Raw genomic sequence first — 24,295 nt, forward strand, 5'->3', positions numbered from 1 at the left:
ACAGTGTCACTGGCCCTCATATGTGGGATCCAAACCGGGGCCCTCTGGCGTCCCAAGCCAGTTCTTATCCATTGCGCCACTCGGCCGGCCCCAGCTATGACTGTTCTTAAGAACTCTTTCTGTGTTTTTATTTGCTCACTGTACATTTCTATAGGTATACTCTTTCACTGGCTTCTGCATAGTGCTGCATATACACGTATGCCTCTCTGAAAACCTAGCCCATTTAGCTACCCACCACCTGGTACACATAGACACATTTATTGAGGTAGAACCCCCATATGTTCAACTATATCATCTGATCTTTCCAGTCCTGCCAGAGAATGCAAGGGACCCAAAGATACTGTTGCTCCCTCCATGTGGCTTCTCATAGACTCAGGTTTTCTGTGTCCTCTTTTTCTCATGAATTTCTAGTTATGAGCCAAAAATTAGAAACAGATCATAGTTTGTTATTTTATTTATGTAACACTTATTTTGTACTTACTAGGTGCCTGGTATTCTTCTGATACTAAGCTCTATACAATATAATCTCATTTAATCCATATAACCATAGACGCTATTGCAACCACATTTTATAGCTCATATTATAGATAAGGAAACTGAGTCATGGAGAGGTAAAGTAACTTTAACTTGCCCAAAGTCACAAAAATAGCAAGTGGCAAAATCACTTAAGTTAACTTTTTGTCCTTAATACCTATACTTTTATAAAATGTTAATTTCCTAAGAAATAAAGGCCTTTTTATAAAATAATACTTCTAAGGAGCCATTCCTCATCTTTAAAAAATTAAAAATATTGCTCAATTTAACAAAACATTTTAAAAGAAAAGAATAAGGCGTTCATCCCATCGTGCGTTTTTTCCAACAATGGACTGGAGTGTGGGTGAGGAGGGCCTGGAGCACACCGAGCTCCGTCTTTCAGTCACAACTAGAGTGCGTGTATCAGAATGACAGCTAGAGTTCATATTGCTGTAACAGATAAAAGAATTAGGTAAAGAATAAATATCTTAGGTGTTTAATTTTCAAAGGAGTGATGACTTTCATCATCCTCAGCTCCTCTTGATCCATGCAGTGGACTTAAAATAGATATCGTTTACTAGGACAGGCTTTTCCTTAAGGGGTCTTCCTAAAGGTGCCCATTTTGTTATATTACATAATTATTTTGGTTGGGTTGTTTAGTGTTGCTTCTCTGGGAATTCTCAATATATTCATATATAAAAACATGTTTTTAATTTTTAGTTATATAAAATTATCTTTAATTTTCCTGAAAGTCCATTAAATACTGCATAAATATTGCATACATTTTAGAAAACATAGAAACATAAATGTTTATAATTCTTTTTTGTGTAGTACTTAACATTGCTTCTTAACCTTCACCTTTTCGCTTTTCAGTTGTTTACATGTTGGGGAGTGAGAACATCTGGGATACCTGTCAGTATGTGCTCTGTCACTGGGCTTAGCCATCCCATTACATGAATGGATGAGTTCATTCCAAGTCTAGATTAATAGAATTTACCAGAATCTTTGTTTAAAAAGAATACTGTTTGAGCCGAATTATTGTAGATATGTGTCCATTTGCATATACTTATTATTAATATTTTTCATAATATGAGATATTTTTATGCCCATAGGCTCCACTGGATCATACCAGTGACAAGTCTCTTCTTGATGCTAATTTTGAGCCAGGAAAGAAGAACTTCCTGCATTTGACAGATAAAGATGGTGAACAGCCTCAAATACTGCTGGTAAACTATTTAGAAATCTGTATATTCATAATTTTTGTGCACTGTCACCTCTACTTGGGAAGCAGTTTTGCAAAGGAAGGAGGAGAGATGTGTTTTGTAATTTATGTATAATAAATTATTTTTCTGTTTTATGTTGGTTTGCTACAAGTGTATATGTTCACCTGATTACACTGTTGTTTGTGTATATAGTCTGTTGCCCTGCTGGGAACACGGGATGCCATCATTAAAACCACCACCACAGGGATGGGTCTCTAGGATAAGTTAAAATGCCACAAAGATCTCCTACTATGTTTCAGTGGCCTTTCCTTTGGCTAAGCATTAGCTTGGTTTCTGTAAGTCATTGGCAGCTTGACCAAGGTCCCCCCCCCCCCCCCCCCGTATTTTGGTGGAGGGACAGACCCCCAGAATTTTCTATGCTGGCATTTTCGCTCCTCCTTTCCCCTTCCCCTCTTTTTGGGAATGACTAGTTTGTAAGTTATATGCTCTATTTCTATTCTTTTAGTGTTTACACAAATTCATATTTCCATAGGCTTTCCTGTCTGGTCCAGTGGCCTTAAAGATATTTAATGCAGTAACTCCCAATTTGAGGTGCTTTCCTTAAAAGACCGAGAAAACCTGGCCTGATTCATTCAACCTTGCTATCTTAAGGACTGAGGAAAGGAAGGCTCAGAAGATTCATGGGCTTTTTCAGAACCCTTCTTTTCAGTGAAACTTTCCTTAGGAAAAATCCTTTTGATGCTTTTCATTTAGAGGTCTATTGTGAATTAGAATGCCTCTTTGGAAAGTATGTAATAATTAAACACAGGGCATTCATACTGAAACAATATCAGAATATGCTCTCTGACCTTCCTTAATATCATCATTTATGACATCATGCGAAGATTTTAATTAGTCTGATATTGAAATTAGCTATTAATTTAGGAACCTCTAGATTCACAATTTGGAAATTCATGTTTTAAAATGCAGAGTAATTACTCTTCAGCTCTGTCTTAATTGTTTGTGCTGACTTCTATATCCCTTAATCCTTTTCCACATTTTTCTTATTAATAGGAGGTTTCATATTGGAGACAATAGGAAACTATCTATTTAATCCAACACTTACTGAATATCCTCTACCTGCCAGGCCTACTTGGTGAGGATGATAGAAAACTGAGTGATAGACTATGTCATCAAGGAGTTCACAATGGTACTTTTGATTTATTAGTACCAAAAATCTCCTTCTCTTGTTTAAACAATATTTGAAAGAAAATTAAAGAAGATTGGGAGTGTAAGAACTTTGGAAGGAGACATGAGCACCTCTCTAAAGTGTTTTATATCAGACATCTTTCAGACCTTCCTACAGGAAATAGTGAGGGTATACACTCATTTAAATGTCTTGGTAGTAACAGTGATAGTAATGCCTCATCCTTTTTCCATTGCCTCAGCAATTAGTATGTCTTTTTTCATTGTTTCAGCAACATTTGCCATTCAGTAAATATTGGTTATGTCACCTTTTAGGAAGATTCCAGTGTTGGGGATGACAGTGTCCATGACAGATTTATCGGTCCACTTCCCAGAGAAGGTTCTGTGGGCTCCACCAGCGATTATGTCAGCCAGAGCTACTCCTATTCATCTATTTTGAATAAATCAGAAACTGGTAAGATTTGTTGTTGTATTTTCATGAAATATAGGGCATTAGACCCAGAGTAATATTAGTGATCTCAAGCCTAATCCCCTCATTTTATGGAGTAGAAAACTGAGTTAGAACAGGAATGTGGTTTCCCTTTTCCTCCACCCATTGTTTTTACTGTATTGTTACTGCCACTATTTAATAATAAGTAAAAAATGTTGACTATTGTATTTTGAAGGAAGACTTTTCTTTTTGGTAATTTTCTATTTTGAATTAATCCTAAAATTTTGATATTGACTTCCTTTGAAAAGGAATGTTTCTGTTATATACTTTTGGGTTAGAATAGACTATGGGGGATACTTTCATTTTGAAGCAGATAGACTAGTGTTATTTTATTAGACCTACTGCGTTATCTTTTAGTTTAATCATATGTTTGAAATTAATCATGTAATTTAAAATTTCCTGTTAACTTTTTTCCAAACGTAATTAAAGCTGGAGCTTTTAATTTTTTCAATTTATTGAGCTAGTAAGGTTTCTTAATTTTGCAAAGGTTCATTTATATAGGATTGGTTAATTGCCTAAACATATAATCTAGATATTTTGCATATCATTTCAACTTAAAACAAACTTTGCAGTAGACAGTATTACTTATGTTAAAAGAAATGGAAACTGGGGTATAGAGAAGCCTTTGATTTCACAGCTAGTTAATGCTAGGTATGGCTTCTGCACTTTTACTCTTAGAACTTCAAAACAGATGACTTTATTACAAATATCTGGTATAAAAAGAAAACCGTAGAGTTACATTGCAAGTTCTGTTTTAATGTGACCTGTAATCTTCCATTTACTATATTTTGTAATTAAAATGTAGAATAATTTCCTCATAGGTAATCGTTTGTGCAGCTTATTGGTGTATTTGTAAAGGCTGGTCATGTTTGGTATTTAGGATCCTTTAAGTCAGTAGAACATTTTGCAGCAAACTGCCAAGAATAAAAAAGAATGCAAAATTATCTTTTATTTCAGATAACAGGAGACAATAAAGCTGTTTCTTATTATACTGTCTACAGTAGTGATTCTCAAATTTTTATTTCTTAAAAAGTCATTTGGGGATACTTGTTAAAAAATGTGGGTTCAAGGCAATACTGATTTAGCAGCTCTGGAGCAGGCTGGTTAAATTGCGTTTGTTTTAAATAAGCACCCTAGATTATTCTGAGATAGTTGGAATACTTTGAGACAAAGTTCCAGCTTTAATAAATAAGGATTCTTAAAATATTTGTTTTGTATTCTGACAACCAATTCAGCCTTTATGCAACAAGTATTTTCAGAATTCCTACTTTGTGCTGTGTGCTGGATGGCTCTTTGACACTTGTAAATTCCTAAAGACTAAAACACACTTAAAAAAATGTTTTCCTCTCATTATACAAATATAATACATGTTCATGGTCATACTATAAAATGAAAAAAGTAAGAATCATTGACAGTATTCCTAGCAGAAACTACCTCTAGTGACTTACTTATTTTTGTCTTGTCTTTCCTCTATATGTTTGCTGTTAAGAAAAGAGGATAATCATGATATGAGTAGATTTTTAATTTATATTTTTCACATAATACTATATGGGAACATTTTTGAATACTCTTAAATAGTATTTTAATATGGAGTTTTAAATGACTGAAAATTAGTGTTTCATTGTATGGTTTAGGTATTTAAACTGTCTATTACTGATGTTATAATGAACGTTTTTGCACATAAGTTCTTATTTTCATCTCTGATTATTTCCTTAAGGTAAGTTCCCAGAAATTGAATTGCTAAGTTGGAATTTATTTTTAGAAATTTTAGAGGCCTTTGGTAATTACTGTTCCTCACACACTTCTACTTCACTCCTTTCTCCTACCTGTACATTTTCCTCCAGTATTCAGGATTAAAATGGTCTATGAGCACGCCAAGGAGTTGTGGTTCAAAACTTATTTTGTTAGTGACTATTGAATTTGCATTTTTTTAAAGAAATTATTATCAATCTTGGCACCATGTGCAAAATGTTTTCTTTGAAAAATGTTCTCATGATTTCATCTCAGGGCTCTGGGAACACGTTTCTCTATAATGTAATGGGTTTGGGGACTTTACCTATTCTTTCCTGTCTTCTTTGCCTACCAACCCCCTCTCGTAGCCAGCCACTGTTGATAGAAAATGGTTGGGCATGGGGAGGTATGAATTTTGAGGAATAGGAGTGGATTGAAGGCTGATACAGACTTGGAGGTGATTAGAAACTATATGACTGGGGTGTTTCATCATTTAAATCTACACTACCTGTCCTTGGCCAATTTCTTTAACAATTCTTTTATTTTATTTACTCCAGGAGTTTTTGCCTGTTACATTCTACTTCATTTGGCCTGTCTGATTTCTACTTGATTACCTGTTCGTTCTGTTCAGTATTTATTTCTGTACGTGCCCTCTTCAGAATGGCATTTGTTGTCGCATTCTTCTCCCTTAACTGGCTTATACTTAATAATAAGTATATTATTAAGTTGTGATATATACTTGTGAATAAGTGATTCATGAGTATTTCAGGTACAGGACCCATTTGATGATCATAGTTGTCATTTAAAGTTTGTTGATTTAGACAATACATAATGACAAAAGATTTCTATTAATTCATTAGCATTTTTATTAGTCTCACTAAAATCTTCCTATTTTGAGAAAATAATAGTACATTTATGTGAGACACCTCATTCTTTCTAAATATGATGCTAAGTCAAGTACAAAAGACTATAAATTCCTGTATGATTTTATTGCTGATGACAAAATTGAGTGAGGGCAAAAATGAATTGTTGTTACTCCCTCCCTTTCCATAAACCTGGTCCCCCTACCACTGTTTTTTTTTTAAGTGCAGGGAAGAAAAACAACATCACAAAGAAATGATACACAACTGGCCTGGGGGGACAGTAGTAGTATTCATTTACGTTTTAAAGCTGCAGGTAGAGCGGTTGTCCCTCACTGTTGAGGAATCCGGGGGAGGAGATGGAGAAGAAGGGAGATTCCAGGCAGCCTCAGCCGAGAAGGTGTAGAACAACCTGTGCACCTGGCCAGAGCGCTGTTGTATGCGGAGAGTCTGCTTATATGAACTAAGAATTAAATAATGCTTTTCATTATTCATAATCAGGCCAGATATCATACAGATTTGAGTTACTTGCAAGTCTTACGCACTTCCCCCTCATCTGTGTTCCTGCTGTTGTGCTAAGTAGTAGGCTAGAGAAATCTGATTGAACCCCTGCCCTCACGGTCTGATGGGGAAGATACATAATAGGTAATTACAGAACAATGAGGTTGTTCCTGAGATGGATTAAGGACAGGGTGCTATGAAAACAATGCAGATCGGAGGTGGTTAGAAATTGAAGCAGTTTATAGTTATAAAACAAAGTAGAATAAAATATATAAACACAGTGTTCTTAAAATAAAGATGAAAGCCTTTGGAAATCAAAGCTTTAACCTTAGTCCATTGTGAAAAGTGATTAACCACTTGGTGTTTTAGAATCGTACAGGTTCAGATAGTGTGGAATCTGTTTCTCTTTTTTACACTAACCAAGATTCATTGTGCATATACGTAGTTTGGTCCTTTCATCACCTTCTTTAGCAAGATAGTTATCCACAGAGCCCACCATTTCTTAAGACATTTTTTATAATTGTTGGGAAATTGAAAAAGTATTTTGAAAAGCTTCAGTGAACACCTTCAGCATCTTTTGATAAAAGATTTAAGTGTTTTTTGAGACAACCAAGTCATTCATTATTAAGTAGGAGTACATACGTTTATTAAGCAAGGTGTTCACCACATTTTGCTCAATAATGAAGGTATAACTAAAATATGAGACTTTTTTTTGTGTGTATATGTATATCTCATAAACGGCCTGAAGTTTACTTCAAAAGAGAAGTTCCAAAAATGTTCTCAGCACTGGTGGCCATATCCAATTAGATATATAAAGCGAAGTACTTTGAATCATTTACTTAAATTTGAAGTTCATGTAACTTTCTTCTTTCCCTCTTCTCCCTACCCCTCTCTGTTCTTCACTACTTATGTCCCTGACTTTGTACTTTATAATCACTTTTTGCATAGCTTACTGATCTATAGAATCTCATACTTTATGGCTTGTTAAAATAGTGGAAGTCGTTCTGAGTTTTCATATATGGATTTATCTCATCTGTTATTTATTCTTCATAGAAATTGGTTTATAAGGCCTGATGACAGAGATAACTGGTTTAGTTCAGTCTTCCTACATTGGGTGTGTGATAGTTAAAGTGGATATGTTTTATTTTTCCATTTTAATCCACAACTTTTGGATTTGGGGACCAAAGATTTTTATGTCAATTAAACATATTTCTCTTAAAATTGTATTAAATGCTATATAATATCCATGTGTATACATGGAAATATATAACAAGATAACCTACTTTTTCTGAGAAGCAAGGTTTACATAATGCACATATGAGAAAAGGAATCTTAGCTGCTGTTGAAAAAAATTGCAGTTATTTCCAGCTGAGTAACCTTAACCTCTCAGTTTTTACTGCGTATTAAATTCTTATTAAGTTCTTGTTATTTTTTAATATAAATGCTGATTTATGTTTATTTGTGTTTTCTTTTTAAAGGGTATGTGGGATTAGTAAACCAAGCAATGACTTGCTATTTGAATAGCCTTTTGCAAACACTATTTATGACTCCTGAATTTAGGAATGCATTATATAAGTAAGTATTTTAAAAATTATAAAAATAAAACTGATTTAAGAATGAAAATGTAGTTTTTAACAAAGTCTAATCTATCTTCTAGCAGTTATTTATATGGTTCGGGGCATTTCTCACTTCATAAGATAGATTCTTGAATAGTATTATATAAGAAGGATTTTATGAGAGATTGGCCTATAAAAAATTTGTGAGGAAAGGAAATCAGAAATGTATAGACAGCAAAGGATAAAATTGATATGATTTACATTTGGAATAAATTATTGTATATAAGCTTCCCTTTCTTATAGCTTTCACTCCTTTATGTAGAAATATGTTACCTGTTTTTTGAGATAATCCGAATGTGTAAACCACTTCTGATTTTCCTCCACTTTTCAATTTAAGAAACAAAGTTCTTTTTAAACTTGCGAACTTTGTTTCTAGTTAATATACAATGCAACTGGTGTCTTGTGTATGTGTATATGTGTGTGTTTCTAAAAGACTGTTTATATATATATATATATATATATATGGGCCAGCTGAGTGGCTTAGTTGGTTAAGAGCTCACTCAAGAGCTCAATTCCCAGTTCTAGCTGAGCTGCCAACAGGTGGCAGGATGGCTCAGCTAAATAAATAAATAAATAGATAGATAGATAGATAGATAGATAGATAGATAGATAAGTCTGTGTGTGTGTGTGTGTGTGTGTGTGTGTGTGTGTGTGTGTGTGTGTGTGTATCAGATACATGCTGTATGAAGGAAGTCCATATTTAAACCCTAATGTCAGGCATTTATTTTTATGAGTATCAACTGTACATTTAATACACCCTTGCTTTATATGTTTTCTTTAAGTTATACATAACGTTTTTAAGACATTTTAAAGTACAGATAAACTGATTTCTTTCCTTTTTTGTGTTACTTTTGAGTACATCTTTGAAATTACTGTAAATATGTATTTAAAGTATTTTTGGAACTTTTAATATTGGTTGTATTATTCAAACAACATTATATTACCATTACATTCATATGCAAGCTCATTATCTGAATTTACTTATAAAAGTTGACATGTTTTTCATTCGGCAAGTATTTGTTATCCAATAGTGTTTATGTGCTAGGCACTTGGTGGATAGGGATGGAGTTAGAAATAAGGTCTTTGTTCTTGGGTTAGTTACAGACCTCTTCACAATAGCAACATGTATATGTATGAAATACAGAGGGTGCCCAAAAAAATGCATACACTTTTTAAGAAAGGAAAGAAAAACTATTAAAATTGTAGTAATATATACCGATAACAAAAGATGAATACAAGTCATGTGTATACATTTTTTTGGCACTCCCAGTAGTTTGAATAACATTTAAAGACAGCTAAATGCCGTGATAGTTTAGAGAAAAGGGAGATCAATGACATTTGGAGAAGGGGCTTAGTGTAGAAAGTAGAGTATGAGGTCATGGAGCTAGCTGTGGTCTGGCCAGCTTGAGAAGAAAGAGCATTGCAGGTAGGAGGACTTTCAAGAGCAAAAATGAGTAAGTCAGTGCTACCTGAATGCAGATAATTGTTAGTTTGTATCAGATACCGCACTGAGCACTTTACATATAGACTCATTTAATTTTCATGGTAACTATATGAATGAGGCGATGTTATTACCCACATTTTACAAAGGAGGTGACTGAAGACACAGAGAGGTTAAGTACTTTGCCAGAGGCTGCAATGCTAGAAGTAGCACACCCAGTAGATAACATAATTCATTTCCCTATTCTGTCTGTATTGTAGCTGATGCCAATAAGTATAATATGTCCCAGGGGCCTCCAGGAGATCAGCAAAACTGGAGTTTTGTCAGAGTACTGGAAGTTGAGGCTAATAGATGGAGTCTGGAGCCTGCCCTCAAAACTAGAACAAACTGTATAGCCTAGGGTGATATGCCTGCTTTGGTGAGTAGTACAGAGGAGTGGGGATCCCAGGAGCTTGATTAACCCTGAGTCCTGACCCCTGAAAGTGGTCTGTGAATTTACGACACTTGGAGAAGACTAAGCATAGGCAGGGCTACTCATTCAGCCAACATTGGGTAATTACTTTGTGCGAAGCACCCTTTTAGGCACAGAGATTACAGTAGCGAATAAGACAAAGCCTCTCCCTTAGGCCTTCCATAGGTCAGCTTATGTCAATGAGTTCATTTCACACAGTCATATATGCCATGAAGAAAATAAAGTAGGGCAATGTGGAAAGAGTAACTGTCAGGAGTTGGGGTAGGTAGCCCGGGAGGGCCCTCTAAGGAACTACCAAGTGAATAGACTTCACAGGAGCCAGTCCTCCGAAGATCTGGGGGAAGAGCATTCTAGGCAGACAGAACTGCAAGTGCAAAGGCCTGTGAGGACAAAAAGAAATCCGTTGTGACTAGAGCCCAGTGAGTGAGGAGGGGAAGGGAGACATACCGTTAAAGAGGAAGTCCAAATGCCTTGGGGATTGTGAGAAGAGGGGCATTTATTGCAGGTGGGGAAGCAAAGCCTGAGAACCTGGTGATGTTTCATAGTGTAGAAGGGATGTCTTGTTAAAAAGGCTGGGCCTCACTGGACTACAGACAGGGTAGCATGAAAGGATAGGGTTCTGTTTGCTTATTTTTTCCACTTGTTATTTGATAGCCATCAGAGACTCTACCACTTTAAGATGTGGAGGCATGTAAGTGATGTGTTGTTTTAGGAAAGTTTATATAATGCAACAGCAGAATTTATTTGAAAGGGAACCTTGGAGAAATCTGTTATTAAACCAGGCATGGATAATGGAGGGTCAAAATGGAGGTGGAGGCAGTGGTTATTATATTTAAGATTGAAAACTGATATAGCTTAGTGACAAATTGTATTTAGGAGTAAAGGAAAGGGAAGAATCAAATATGGCACCCAAGTTTCTAATTTATGTGACTGGAGTAACAGCAAGTATCAGCCTGATTTAAAACCTTTTAAGGTATTTGCACCAGGACTAAAGGACAGGTGAGAATTCAGTTATTATATTACAGTAATTCCTCCCCACCAGTGAATTTCGCTGGCAAGAAATTTAAGCATTCTGTATTTTGACTTCACTGTTTCTTTACAGCTACTGGGAGAAATTTAAGTCCCATAATGCCAATGTAAAGTCCCTTCTGTTGAGAAAAATAAGAATAAAAGAGGACTAGAGATTGAATATAGAAGGGCAGAGAGTTAAAGCAGATGTCAGATAATGAGTAGAAGTGTTTGCAGGGAGCTTTGAGAAGAAAAAAGTGAAATGTATTCCACTGACATCTGCAAGGCAGAAGGGAGCTTCGGTGTGTTAAAAAAAGGGACAGGATCACAGAACTGCAAATTCTACGCCCTAAAATAAGAAAAGTATTGAACACTTTAACAGAGGGCCATTCTAAAAGAAAAAAATGAAATCCTTTTAGTAGATTTGTAAATTGCAGCAGAGGAAAATTAATTCTCCAGCCTCTTTTTGAAACAAACAGGTTCTAGTGAAGAAGTGAAAAGTAATAATTTTATTGCCAACTTAAGAAAACGAGAATCATTAATATTACCTTTAATATTTTGTCTTTGGCATTTTATTTTATTGTATATAAATTATTTTAAGGACTTTTGTGAGTACATTACAAGCTTTAGTCCCCTGCTCTTATTTTTTTCATGAAATCTTAAGTTCTTTGCTCATTATTGAGACAGACCCTGTAGTTAAGGCTAATTAATGTTTATCATAAGTTTGTGAGGTTAAAAGTCTTATCTGGATTATTTTATTTACTTATATTCTCATTTTAAAACATTTTATTATGGACAATTTAAAACATATTGTGAAATAGTGTAATAAATTTCTCTGTACCCATCATCGAGCTTTGAATATTATCAACTCATGATCAGTCCTTTTTATTGATAATCCTCCACTCTGATTTTTTTGGGGGGAAAAATGCATATATATCTCATGCTATTTGTGCTGTAGTTTTCAACAGTTTGGATTTTGATTGTTGAATGCCATTGTATCATTTAATATTGTTCTAGTCCCTGTATTTTTTGTGAATCAGTAATTAGGACAAAAGTCTTGATCAGATACAAGTTTGACGATCACTTTCAATGTGCTTTGTTTTTCATTCATATTGCTTTCTTAGGCCTTTTCTTGGTAAAGTCTAAATTTTTCTGAATTTATGAGTTGGAAGAAAAACTAATGTTTCATTAGATATTAATGGCTTCAGTTAATACCCAAACTATATAGCCCCCACCAGGTAGGATCTTACATTATTCTGATGTTTATAAATAATTTTCAATAATTTCATTTCGATAGGTGGGAATTTGAAGAATCTGAAGAAGATCCAGTGACAAGTATTCCATACCAACTACAAAGGCTTTTTGTTTTGTTACAAACCAGCAAAAAAAGAGCAATTGAAACCACAGATGTTACAAGGAGCTTTGGATGGGATAGTAGTGAGGGTACTAATTCTCTTGTAATGTAATAAGTATTTCTAATAGTCAAAGGAATTCTAGGAGACTGTATTATAAACAAATAACAAAGTTACACAAATTAATAACTTAATTAACTTTACCTTAAACATTTTTATTGCTTTTTGCTGGGATTTAAAAATAACTTATTTTTAAAATTTAAGCTCTGAGGGGTAAATTTTTGATCAATTAAAAATTTCTTGTAAAATACATTTGGTAATACTCTATTTGTATGTAGTTAAACTAAAAGTTTTAGTTTGTTGTCTTAGATTTTTCTTAACTCTACAGTGAAAAATAACAAAAATAGCAGATACTATAGCACCATAAAGCATATATTATTTATAAAATGCTGAGATTTCTTGATTTTTTTCCTTGTGATTGCCTTTTCATGACTATAATGTATGTTTTGTGTTCCTTTTAAATTTATCATTATTTCCTGTAGACTTTTCCATGCTTCTGACAAATTTGCTTTTAAACAACAAATTAACATTTTACTGCACTAAATTTATTGCTATTTTTAATTAAATTTTATCTTAAAATAGCTTGGCAGCAGCACGATGTACAAGAACTGTGCAGAGTCATGTTTGATGCTTTGGAACAGAAATGGAAACAAACAGAACAGGTAATTCATCCCTCTCAAGTTGAGAGGAGTGTTTCTAATAAATCATGTATTACCTTAAAGTGACTTTTGTTCTATTGTAATGTTTTAACTTGGTCATAGTTCAGTTGTTAAGTACTAAATGGGGAATTGAAAGTACTAGGTTCTCACTTGGCCATTTGCTGAGTCATAAAAATCCTCATTAAACAACCCTAGACCTCATTTTCCTCATCTTTAAAATAAGGAAGTTGGGCTCTATTATCTAGATGGTCTCTTTAGCTAAGAACTGTATAATTCACATTCAAAACTGTATACACATTCATATATGTGTGTGTATGTGCATGAGTGTGCATGCATTTTGGGGGGGACATGATTTTTGAACAGTATTTTCAGATATTTACTAAGTAAATTTATAATCTGTAGCACATTATTCATCAAGCATTAAATATTCATCAAGTATATTCATCAAGCATTACCTTCGTTTGACCAATGAGGTGTAGTCATATGCTTTTGACATTCAGGATCCTTGTTAATCTGACCTTATTCTTCTTATCCTATGGTAGGAGAAGCAGGTTTGAAGATGGGAGAACATTAGATATATCATTAGGATCAGGAATAGGGCTGAACATGGGGCTCAGGACTCAGTACAAAAGATTTGTACTGGGTGGAGTGCTAGAGGATCGATCATAGGGATAAAAAAGGGGAAGAATATGGAAGATAGCCTGGAGAGTCTACGGTCTGATTGGAACGATTATGATGGCTTGGACCAGAGTTTTTCAAACTCCTTTCGTGGGTTATGAAATCAGTTTAGTGAATCTACACCATCACTTAAAAAAAATGGAATAGGGCCGGCCGAGTGGCGCGATGGTTAAGAACTGGCTTGGGACGCCAGAGGGCCCCGGTTCGGATCCCACATATGAGGGCCAGTGACACTGCCCTCCACAGCTAAGATGCTGAACAGCAGCTCAACCTGGAGCTGGGCTGCCGTGAGTCGCCGGCGACGGCGTAGGCTGCAGCCCCTGTGGCAGTGGGTTGCCATGGGCTACCGTGTGTAACCAGCAGCCAGCGTGAGCGGCCAGCAGCCGCAGTGAGCGGCTGTCCAGAAGCCGGCGACTGATCGGCCTCGCCCGGGAAGAGCGCAATGATGGTGCCAACTTGGGCCAGTGAAGCAACGTCCTCCACAACTAGACTGAAGAACAAAACAACAGCAACTTGTCTGATCCCCTTCCCCAATTCCCCAGCGCTGTTTCCATCCCCCCAATTCCCCAATAAAAATCTTAAAAAAAAAAAAATGGAATAGAATAGGAAAGTATAAGAGAGCATCACATAAGTAAGGGTAAGTATTTAATTGTGCAGCTTTTGTTAGTAATATTACTTGGTTTCAATGAAAATTATTTTCTTTTTGTGGGTTACTGTCAATACTGTTTCAAAAACACTGAATTGAACCACTTAGAAATGCCCTCCCACATGCAGAAGACAAAATCAAATATGATTAGGGCAGGTGAACGAGAAAGGCTTTATTAAATAAATAGTATTAGAGTAAAAATGATGGTAGATCCTAGTTTGACGATTTATAAATCCTAGACGTTTGAAGAGATGTAAATTTATGAAAGAGGTAAACTTACCTCTTGTTTTCAACACTTTTTTCTTGTCTATTCTTAAGATATATTGAAAAAAAATTGTAAGTTCATTTAGTGATCTGGTTTCTCTCATGCTCCTATGGGATTGTAATTTAGTAACTTTATGTAGATAGTATTAGGGAGCTGTTTCTTCCTCATAGGTCTGAGGTTACCCTTCTTCTTGCTACATCCGTCTGTGGGTCAACACTTCCATTAAGGTCAGCTGGGGCATTCCTACTGAGTTCCAAAGTTTGGGTACAAGAACCTTGAGGCAAGACGTTTACATGGAGGGTGCTTACTTAGGGAGTTGTGTGCCTTCGTTGGACCAGAACAGCCCCAGTTGGCTAAATGTGGGGAGTAGGTGAGAGATCTGGTGAAGATATTTTGAGGGAGATAGAGTTTAATATATATTTTTTAATTTCTGCACATCTAAAAAAAGTTATAGTATAAGCTTTCTTCTTAAAACTGTGTTATGCAGGTTACGGAAAGTTAAAAAGTTTTATTTGCATCTTAATCTTGAAGATACGATTTTAGAAATCAGAATATATTATTGTAAGAGTGATGATATTGCATATGTAAAGCTATGAAAACAGCCAGTTATTTAACTGTGTAATTATTAACATGCCTAAAGTGATAGATTAGGCTATATTCTCATCCTAATGAAAAGATATGAGGCTTAATAGTGTAATAAATTGGTAATTGATTTCAACAACATTTTAATAGAGGGGTTTTTAATATATGAAAATTGAACTAGTTCTTGGTCACTGATTTCTAATTTATTGTTCATCTAATTTTATTGATTTTTATTTGATTTTTATCAAGACTTGTTTTGGTTTTTTTAATAGAATTTTAGACAAACCTTAAAGCTTTCTAAAATTTCAACAGTAAGAATGAATATCCTTTTGAAACTCATTTTTAAAAGCATGAATTATTGTGTTTTCACATATTTAAAAAATTATTTTTAAGGAACACTTTTTAAAATATAAATGTTCTTATTTTTAGGCTGACCTTATAAATGAACTATATCAAGGCAAGCTGAAGGACTACGTGAGATGTCTGGAGTGTGGTTATGAGGGCTGGAGAATCGACACATATCTTGATATTCCATTGGTCATCCGACCTTATGGGTCCAGCCAAGCATTTGCTAGTGTGGTGTGTACCTTTCCGCTGACTGCTTGTGTATCCCTACACAGAATACATAATAGCACAGTGGTATAATCTATCGTAAGGTAAGTATCATCCTAGATACACCTTCTTGGGTTGTTAGTCATTCCTGCATTTAAACTAGCAAGATCTAGAAGATTTTTGACCCTTCAGTGAGTCCTAATAGTGCATGTATAAGAGGGAAAGTGAATGCGTATGTACTGCCTCATGGCTTAGTATTTTATTCTTTCTGATAGGTGACTAGATTAGTTCACTGTATTCTTTTTTTTTTTTTAACCTCTAAACAGCCTGTTCTATAAATGCTATTTTTGTGACCTTTTTTTATTATTTATTTATTTAATTTTTTTTGCATTGGAAAGTGTGTTTTGTTTTAGGGACATTGTTTTGTTCCATACACTTCCAAAATGGGAAAAATAACCTTTGATTTCATGATAAACAGAGTCCACATTTTTTAAAGGAGTGTCCCAATTCTAAAATTTAAAACTATGCATTGTGTAAGCTGATAATTTGAAGAATCAGAACTATATATATTTAGTTTATTTATATATTGAATATCTAAGTGGGAGATCATATAAGATTTTCTCATTCTTCCTGTTAAATCCATTCTTAATTGCTTTTGGTAATTTCATTATTGCATTTTAATCTTATGTATGTGTGTTTACTTATACAAGAGGAGAATCATGGAAGGAGTTAAGTTGATACTTAAAATAAGAGAGTTGAGAAACGTTTATTTTGAACCTAATATGAACCAGGGGAAACTTTCAGAGCCAAGTAAAACATCTAAAAAGTGGAATTTCATCATGGTGTTGTTTTGAGTCTATTTATACTGTTAACAAGCTGATGGTAGCTTGTAGCTAAGATCAGTGTTTTTAAAGCTAGTCTGTACTTTATCCTCTAAAGTAGTGCTGCAAGTATGGTTTAGTCCTCTGGTCTCTAGGACAGTTGATTCCCTTTGCTTTTTTTCTCCTACTTTTATATGACTATCAGAAAATAATTAGCAAGAAGTTATGGAATCAATCAGTGGAGTCCAAAGTAAAAAGATTTTTTTTTAGATAGTGGAAGATCAAGACTCTTTTCCTTCACTATTTTCAGTCTACTTCCTGAATAGACTTGAAAATTTTTGTGAAACAATTAGTAGTATCCCCTGTAAAGTGCCATTCTCGGTACATGAGATTGGCCATGGTTTGAATGGCTATTTTTGTTTTTCTTTGTTTTGTTTTTACTTTATTTTGGCAGTTTAAGGTAGAAATGAAATACTGAAAAGCCATTGAAAATTGGTTAACATTTATCTTTCAATGATTTATTTCCAGCTTATTTTTTTAAATATTGGCATTTCTTTACATACTAAGGAAATATTTGGTTGTCCCAAATGATGTAGACTGTTTTTTCTATTTTGTTTATGAAAGTATTGTTATGAGGGATTTTTTATGTATACATTCAGTTTAGTTTTTTACATATTAATTGAATATTGAGGAAGCTAGTTTTATTTGTGTTGTTATGTTGCAGTGTTATATTTGAGTATTCAGCAAATATAATTGCTTAGCTAAATATTTGTCATTATTTATTCACCTGCTGAGTTGCCACCAGAGCTCTTAAGTACATTATAGACACAGCAGCAGAGCGATTTGGAGGATACTTTTGGAGAAGTGAAGTCACATTTGTAAATGAAATTCTCCAAAGGTAGTATCCTCCATGGATATAAGGATGGTGGTTGTGGTAGTGGTGGTGGGTGATTCAGTGGGAATTGGAAATTACAGCTATGAGGCAGTATGTGAGCAGACTTATAACACACATGCGCTAATAGGGCTTAAAGAAGGCAATTTAAAACTTTCTAGACTTTGCTGGAATCTCTTGAGGGAAATAACAGCAGGTGAAACTACCCAAGATAGGGGTTCTAAGGAGGATACTACCTTCAGAGAACTTTAGTTAGAGGTAAGTGATTTCCCATTTTTTTCTGAATTCAAAACTTATGTAACCTACACTTCCTAATCCACAGAAATTATCACACAGCATCTAAAATTAGTTTTATATCACTGCTTGCCATTGTGTATTTTGTTAATTTTCTGTATTTTATGTGTTTTGAAAAGAATTTGGTATGAGTGTGGATTGTAAAAATCTAGTTAAAAGAAACATTATAAAATCTCATTCAGGCTATATAATATTTGGCCTTAATTTGAATTGAACTCAATTTTTAAGTTTATTTTCCTACTATTAATTATGGATCCTGGTATTTTTAGTCTTACTGGCTCTATAAACACACAAATACAAACACACAAATACACATACATATAGACACGTGTACATACATACACATACAACATTGATGGTTATATGTTTTGTTTATTGTATGTTCTGTTCAGTGAACCTCAATATTACAGATATGTTATATCCAGTGAGGTTAATACCTGTGTTTAATGTCAAACAAGTGTGAGGTTCTGTTGAAAATTAAAGTGTTTTTTTAAACTATCTGAAACATCCAGTTTCTGGAGTTTTATCTCCATGTTCAAATAAAGTACTTGAGAATAACATTTAAGATTAAGATATGAATAGAATTAGCACTTAGCTAATTTATCCTTCTAACACCTATAATCAATTTTTATGGTCATTTTCAGCATGGTTAATAGAGGACTTTTTAAAATGAGTGTTAGTAATTGCCTGCAATTTTTTTGAAAAGCTTTTCGTTATATTTTTCGTATTGAATTATTTTTTAGTTATAACTATGGTGTTTATTGAATTTCTGGTCTTAATTTTACCTGACTAAGTAGGGAATCAGTATTTAAGGGGTTTTCTGCCATTCTCTATCTCTCAGATTGAGTTTTGTTCAACACTAATCTCCAACGGGATTTAATAGATGTTCAGGGGAAGGCTTCTTTGATTAAATAAATTTGGGAAACTGTGTAACTATAATCCTCTTCAGGAAGTTCACAGTGTGTATTTTATCTTAAATGCCCTAAGGATTCCTGTAGTAGAGAAATTTATTTAATGTGTTCAACCTAACATTGTCTTCCTCTGTGGGACATCTGTTAATATTTCAAGGGACACTTGGATTCTGAGGAACATATTTTGGAAAGCATTGCATTAGAGTAAGGTGATTTAAGGAATATTTCTACTTCGTTACATTGACATTTATGTCCTTGGGATGTTGAGGGGGAGTTAGAATACTGAAATGTTTTAATTTCCTTTTTAAATATATTTTGTTATTAATTCTAAAAAATTAATATCAGCTGGAAAATTACTTGTATTAGTCTTTTTAAAAATTTTGTTCTTAATGATTTATTGGGTAAATGGAACCTTTTTATTTTTACCGATTAGAGCTGTCTATATAAAACCAGTCTTTCTGAATTTTATAATCAGAGAAACCTTGAATCTGCTTATTATCAAGCACATTTGAGAATGTATTATTGTAAGGAGGTAGTCCTAAATACATTCTAATGATACATAAAAATGAGAAACATAATTTTTTGGTATTGAAGCATATTTCATAAACTAAACAACAGTGTTAGAGCCTCAATGTTTGACATTAACTAGGGAAATGTTTTTCTATTTAACAGTAAAATTTTAGAACTATATTTTTTGGAGATCTTGTCATGTAACATATTTATTGAGTTGCCTACACTGTGGCAGGTACGGTTCTGTCATTTTCTATTAGGATACTTTTATTCTGTTATTGGGTAAATACATTTAAATATCTGTTTATTATGACAAAATGTGTTCAGAAGTCTGAAATTGGGTTTAACTGTATAGTTCTATATAGTGTCTTTATAAAGATCAAATTATGTAAGAATTTTGTTCCCTAAGTAAACGTAGTTCAATGAATATATTAAAGTTTTGAATGGAAAATTGTTAAATTCATAAATATTTATGAAATCATAAGCATTTCAAGTATTTAGTGTACACAAGTTAATATCATAAGCCCTTCCCTAATTTAGCAGGTGATTTGGACATTCTTATGTGGCTGACTTAGCCATATAACTCATTTGGATGGTGGAATGGTCCAAATTTGCCCAAATTTGTAAGCATCACATAAAGAAAAATCTCTTCCACAGACTCTGCCCTCATTTTTCCAGGAATTGATGTGGTTGAACATAGTGGGAAGCAGTTTAAAAAGTACGGACTTCTGCTTTCAGGAAGATGGAGTAGATGTACATTGCTCTATTCCTCCCACTAAAACTGAAAATCTTGAACATTATTTATAAAATAAACATAAGAAAGATTCTGAAAGGCATAAAGACTAGGGACCTCAGGACTCAAGGAATGACGTGGGGTGAGTTCCTTGGGTTTTCTTTTTGCCTAATATATCCCAAACTTGGAGCTGAAGAAGTTCGCAGCCTGGAAACAATAACAGGCACAGATTAAAGAGCCTGCTCTCTCTAATCAAAAGACCAGGAAAGGGACAGCCTAGCAAGGCAGAAAACTTTTATGCAATAACTGCTCGGTTCTAGCCGAACACCACAGAAAGACTATGGCCCCCTCCCCAGCCTATGGCAGCCAAAGCTGAATGGGGATCCCAAACCTACACCCTTAACAAGTTGTAACAAGGTTCTCCAACCCAACCCCCCCACTCCACCCCCGCTCCCCACCACCAAGTTGGTTTCAGAGAAAGCTGAATAAGGAGCCAGGAGTTTCATCTCTGCTGGGCAGTAACAAACCTCCCTGCTGCCATGCCCCTGTTTCTCTGGTTCAGCGTCATTAGAGACCACATGAGAAGCCTGGCCTTCCACTGCCACCTGACAGTAAGGAGGTACTCCTTTCTCTCCCCACTGGAGTGATGCCTAGTGGAGAGTCAGGACTTTCACCACTTCCCAGTGGTGGCAGTGGAGGCCACAGGGGAGCAGTAATGAGACACTCCCTGCTCACCGCCAGGGTAATATTAGCAGAGGCCTGCAGGGCAGCCAGAATCCCTACCTTTGCCCAGCACTAATGAGCAGGCTCTCTCTACCTCAGGGGTCAACAGAAGACAAGTGGGAAACCTGGACTTCCATCCAGCAGTAATGCTCCTCAACTGGAGCAGTGTCAAAGGAACCAGCTAAACCAGAAGACTTAAATAGGGTCTAGAATCTCATAATGTAATACCCCAAATGTCCAGATTTCAATTAAAAAAATCACTACATACTAAGATCCAGGAAAATCTCATTTTGAATGAAAATAGAAGCAATCGATAAACATAAACACTGAAACGACATGTTAGAATTATCTGGCAAATATTTTAAAGCAGACATCATATAAAGATTTCAATGAGCGGTCCCAAACCCACTTGAAACATAAAAAAAACTAGAAAGTCTCAGGGAAGAAATACCAGATATAAAGAAAAATGAAATGGGAATTCAGAACTGAAAAATACAATATCCCCCCTATCCCCTCCCCCCCCAAAAAAAAATCAATGGATAGGCTTAACAGCAGAATGGAGAAGACGGTGGAAAGAATCAGTGAACTAACTTGAAGATAGAACAATGAAAATTGCCCAATCTAAATAGACAGTAGACTGAAAAAAAGTTCCTCAAGGACATATGGGACTATAACGAAAGATCTAACATTCATGTCATTTGGCATCCTGGAAGGAGAGGAAAAGGAAGGCAGAGCTGGAAAAATAATTGAAGAAATTATGACTGAAAACTTGCCAAATTTGGCAAAAGGCATAAACCCACAGATCCATGAAGCCGAGCAAATTCCAAACAGGAATAAGCCAAAAGAACGCTATATCAAGTTCAGTTATAGCCAAACTTAAGAAAACTACAGACAAAGAATATATCTTGAAGGTAGCACGTGAGAAAAGGGTACCTTTTTTTAGAAAAACACTCTGGTTTTCATGAGCAGATTTGTCATCAAAAGTTGTGGAGGCCAGAGGGAAGTGGCACAAGAACTGTCAACCAGAGCCTTATACCAAGGGAAGATATTCTTCAGGAATGAAGGGGAAGATCAGGACGTTCTTGGATGAGGGGATACCAAGAGAATTGGTCATCAGCAGACCTAACTTTAAAAAATGGCTAAAGAAAGTTCTCTAAACAGAAAGGAAATGATCAAGGTAGGCATCTTGGCACATCAGGAATTAAGAAAGAACATGGTAAGCAAAAATCTGGGTAAATAGAATAGGCTTTCCTTCTCCTAAGTTTCCTAAATTATGTTTGAAGGTTGAACCAAAATTATGTGATTCTAAGTATATGTAGTGGAAATATTTTAAGGCAATTATATTATAAATGGGAGAGGGTAAGAAGACATAAAAGGAAGTAAAATGTCTATATTTCACTTGACCTCGTGAAAGGATGACACCAATATACTGTTAAGCTATGTATGTATAATGCCTAGAGCAACCACTGAAAAAGAGATACTCAGAAACACTATAGATAAATCAAAATAGAATTCAGAAAATGTTCAAGTAGTCCACAAGAAGACAGGAGAAAGAAAACAAAAAAAATTGCAATAGCGGTCTTAGTTCCATGTAAATTACCTAACTATACCAACTAAAAGGTCGAGATCAGCATATTAGATTTGAAAAACATGACCTAATAATATGCTATCTACAGAAAACTCCTTTCAAATGTATTGTATAGACAGGTTAAAAGTAAAAGGATGGAAAATGATATATCATGTAAACATTAATCAAGAGAAATGAGGAATGGCTATATTAATATCAGATAAAGTAGATTATAGAGCAAAGAAAATTACTTGAGACAGAGAGGGTCATTATATAATGTTAAAAGGGTCAGTCCATCAAGAAGACAGCAATCCTAAATATGTATATATCAAGTAATAGAACTGCAAAATATATGATGCAAAAACTGCCCGAACTGAAAGGAGAAATTAACAAATCTACAACTGTAATTGGAGAATTCTTTGCCAGTTTCTCAATAATTGATTGGTAGAACCTCTACACAGAAAATTAGCAAAGATGTAGAACTCACCAACAGCACAACCTACAGGATCTAACAGACATTTATAAAAATTTTGCACTCAACAATAGCAGAGTACACATTCTTTCCAAGTGCCCATGGACTATATTCCAGGATAGACTATACCCTGGACCATAAAACAAACGTCAACAAATTTAAAAGAATTAAAATCATAGACTGTGTGTTTTTTAACCATAGTGAAATCAAATTGGAAATCAATAACTGAAAGATAACTACAAAATCACCAAACACTTGAAAAGTAAACAACACACTCTAAATAATCCATGAGTCAAAGAGAAAGCTGCAGGGGAAATTTAAAAAAAAAATACTTTGAACTAAATGAAAATATAGCATCAAAAATTTTGAGGCACAGCTAAAGCAACACTGAGAGGAAAACTTAGAGGATTAAATGCCTGACCTTTAGTAAAATGCTTGCATTAGTACTAAGGAGGAAAAGTTTTGAATCAGTAATCTGAGCTTCCACCTAACCTGGAAAAAGAAGAACAAAAGAAACCCAAAGCAAGCAGAAGGAAAGACATAATTTATTTTGAGCAGAAGTCAGTAAAATTGGGAGACAAAAACAATAAAACAAAACAGTCAATTCTTTGAAAAGGTCAGTACAGTTGATAAACCTATAGCAAAACTGACAGAGAGAAAAAAAAAAAAGACAAATTCCCAGTGTTAAGAATGAAGTGAATATCACTACAGACCTTGCAGGTATCAAAAAGGTAATGAGGGACTACAGTGAACAACTCTGTACACATAAATTTGATAACTCAGCTGAAATGAACCACTGCCTTGAAAAGCACAAACTGCAACTCATCCAGTATGAATTAGATAATTTTAATAGCCTTGTAACTGTTAAGGTATTAAAGTCATGATTAAAATTTTCTCAAAAAAGAAATCTCCAAGTCAGATGGTTTCAGGTTTCATTGGAGACTTGAACAAAACATTTTAGAGCAATGAACATCAGTTCTACATAATCTCTTCCAAAAAATAGAAACAAAGGGAACCCTTCCCAATTTACTTTATGAAGCTAATCTTATCCTGATACTAAACCAAACGTAGATAGTTAAAACAAACAACACCAACAAAAAACTGTAACCCAGTCAGTATCCTTAATATAGATGGGAAAATCCTTACTAAAATATTAGCAGATAGAATCAAGCAATATATAAAAGTAATTATATACCATGACCAAGTAGAGTTCATTTCAGGAATTTAAGGCTGATCAATATTAAAAAATAAATACTTAACCTACCATATTAAGAGCAAAAGAATAAAATTTACATGATCCATCAACTGACCCAGAAAAAGCACTTGACAAAATTCAGTATCCACTCATGATAAAAACTCTCAAGGGCCGGCCAAGTGGCTTAGCTGGTTAAGAGCTCGCTTGGGAGCACCAGCTCTGAGCAGCAGGGCTGCAGTTCGAATCCCACATTGAGGGTGAGTGATGCTCGCCCTCTACAGCTAAGATGGTGAACAACAGCTCTACCTGGAGCTGGGCTGCTGTGAGTCACCAGTGACAGCGT

General features: G+C 34.8%; 1 protein-coding gene across 1 annotated transcript in view; it reads left to right on the top strand.

The window, feature by feature from the left end:
* Positions 1-24,295, top strand: part of USP47 (ubiquitin specific peptidase 47) — a 122,847-nt gene that overhangs the window by 39,866 nt on the left and 58,686 nt on the right. Inside the window, exons 4-9 of the mRNA XM_019652824.1 lie at positions 1,626-1,739; positions 3,237-3,375; positions 7,982-8,078; positions 12,338-12,483; positions 13,035-13,114; positions 15,712-15,861. Of these exons, the coding sequence (XP_019508369.1) occupies positions 1,626-1,739; positions 3,237-3,375; positions 7,982-8,078; positions 12,338-12,483; positions 13,035-13,114; positions 15,712-15,861 (726 nt within the window). The remainder of the gene's footprint in view (positions 1-1,625; positions 1,740-3,236; positions 3,376-7,981; positions 8,079-12,337; positions 12,484-13,034; positions 13,115-15,711; positions 15,862-24,295) is intronic.

The sequence above is a fragment of the Hipposideros armiger genome, unplaced genomic scaffold (genome assembly GCF_001890085.2).
Source record: "Hipposideros armiger isolate ML-2016 unplaced genomic scaffold, ASM189008v1 scaffold_188, whole genome shotgun sequence".
NCBI lineage: Eukaryota > Metazoa > Chordata > Mammalia > Chiroptera > Hipposideridae > Hipposideros > Hipposideros armiger.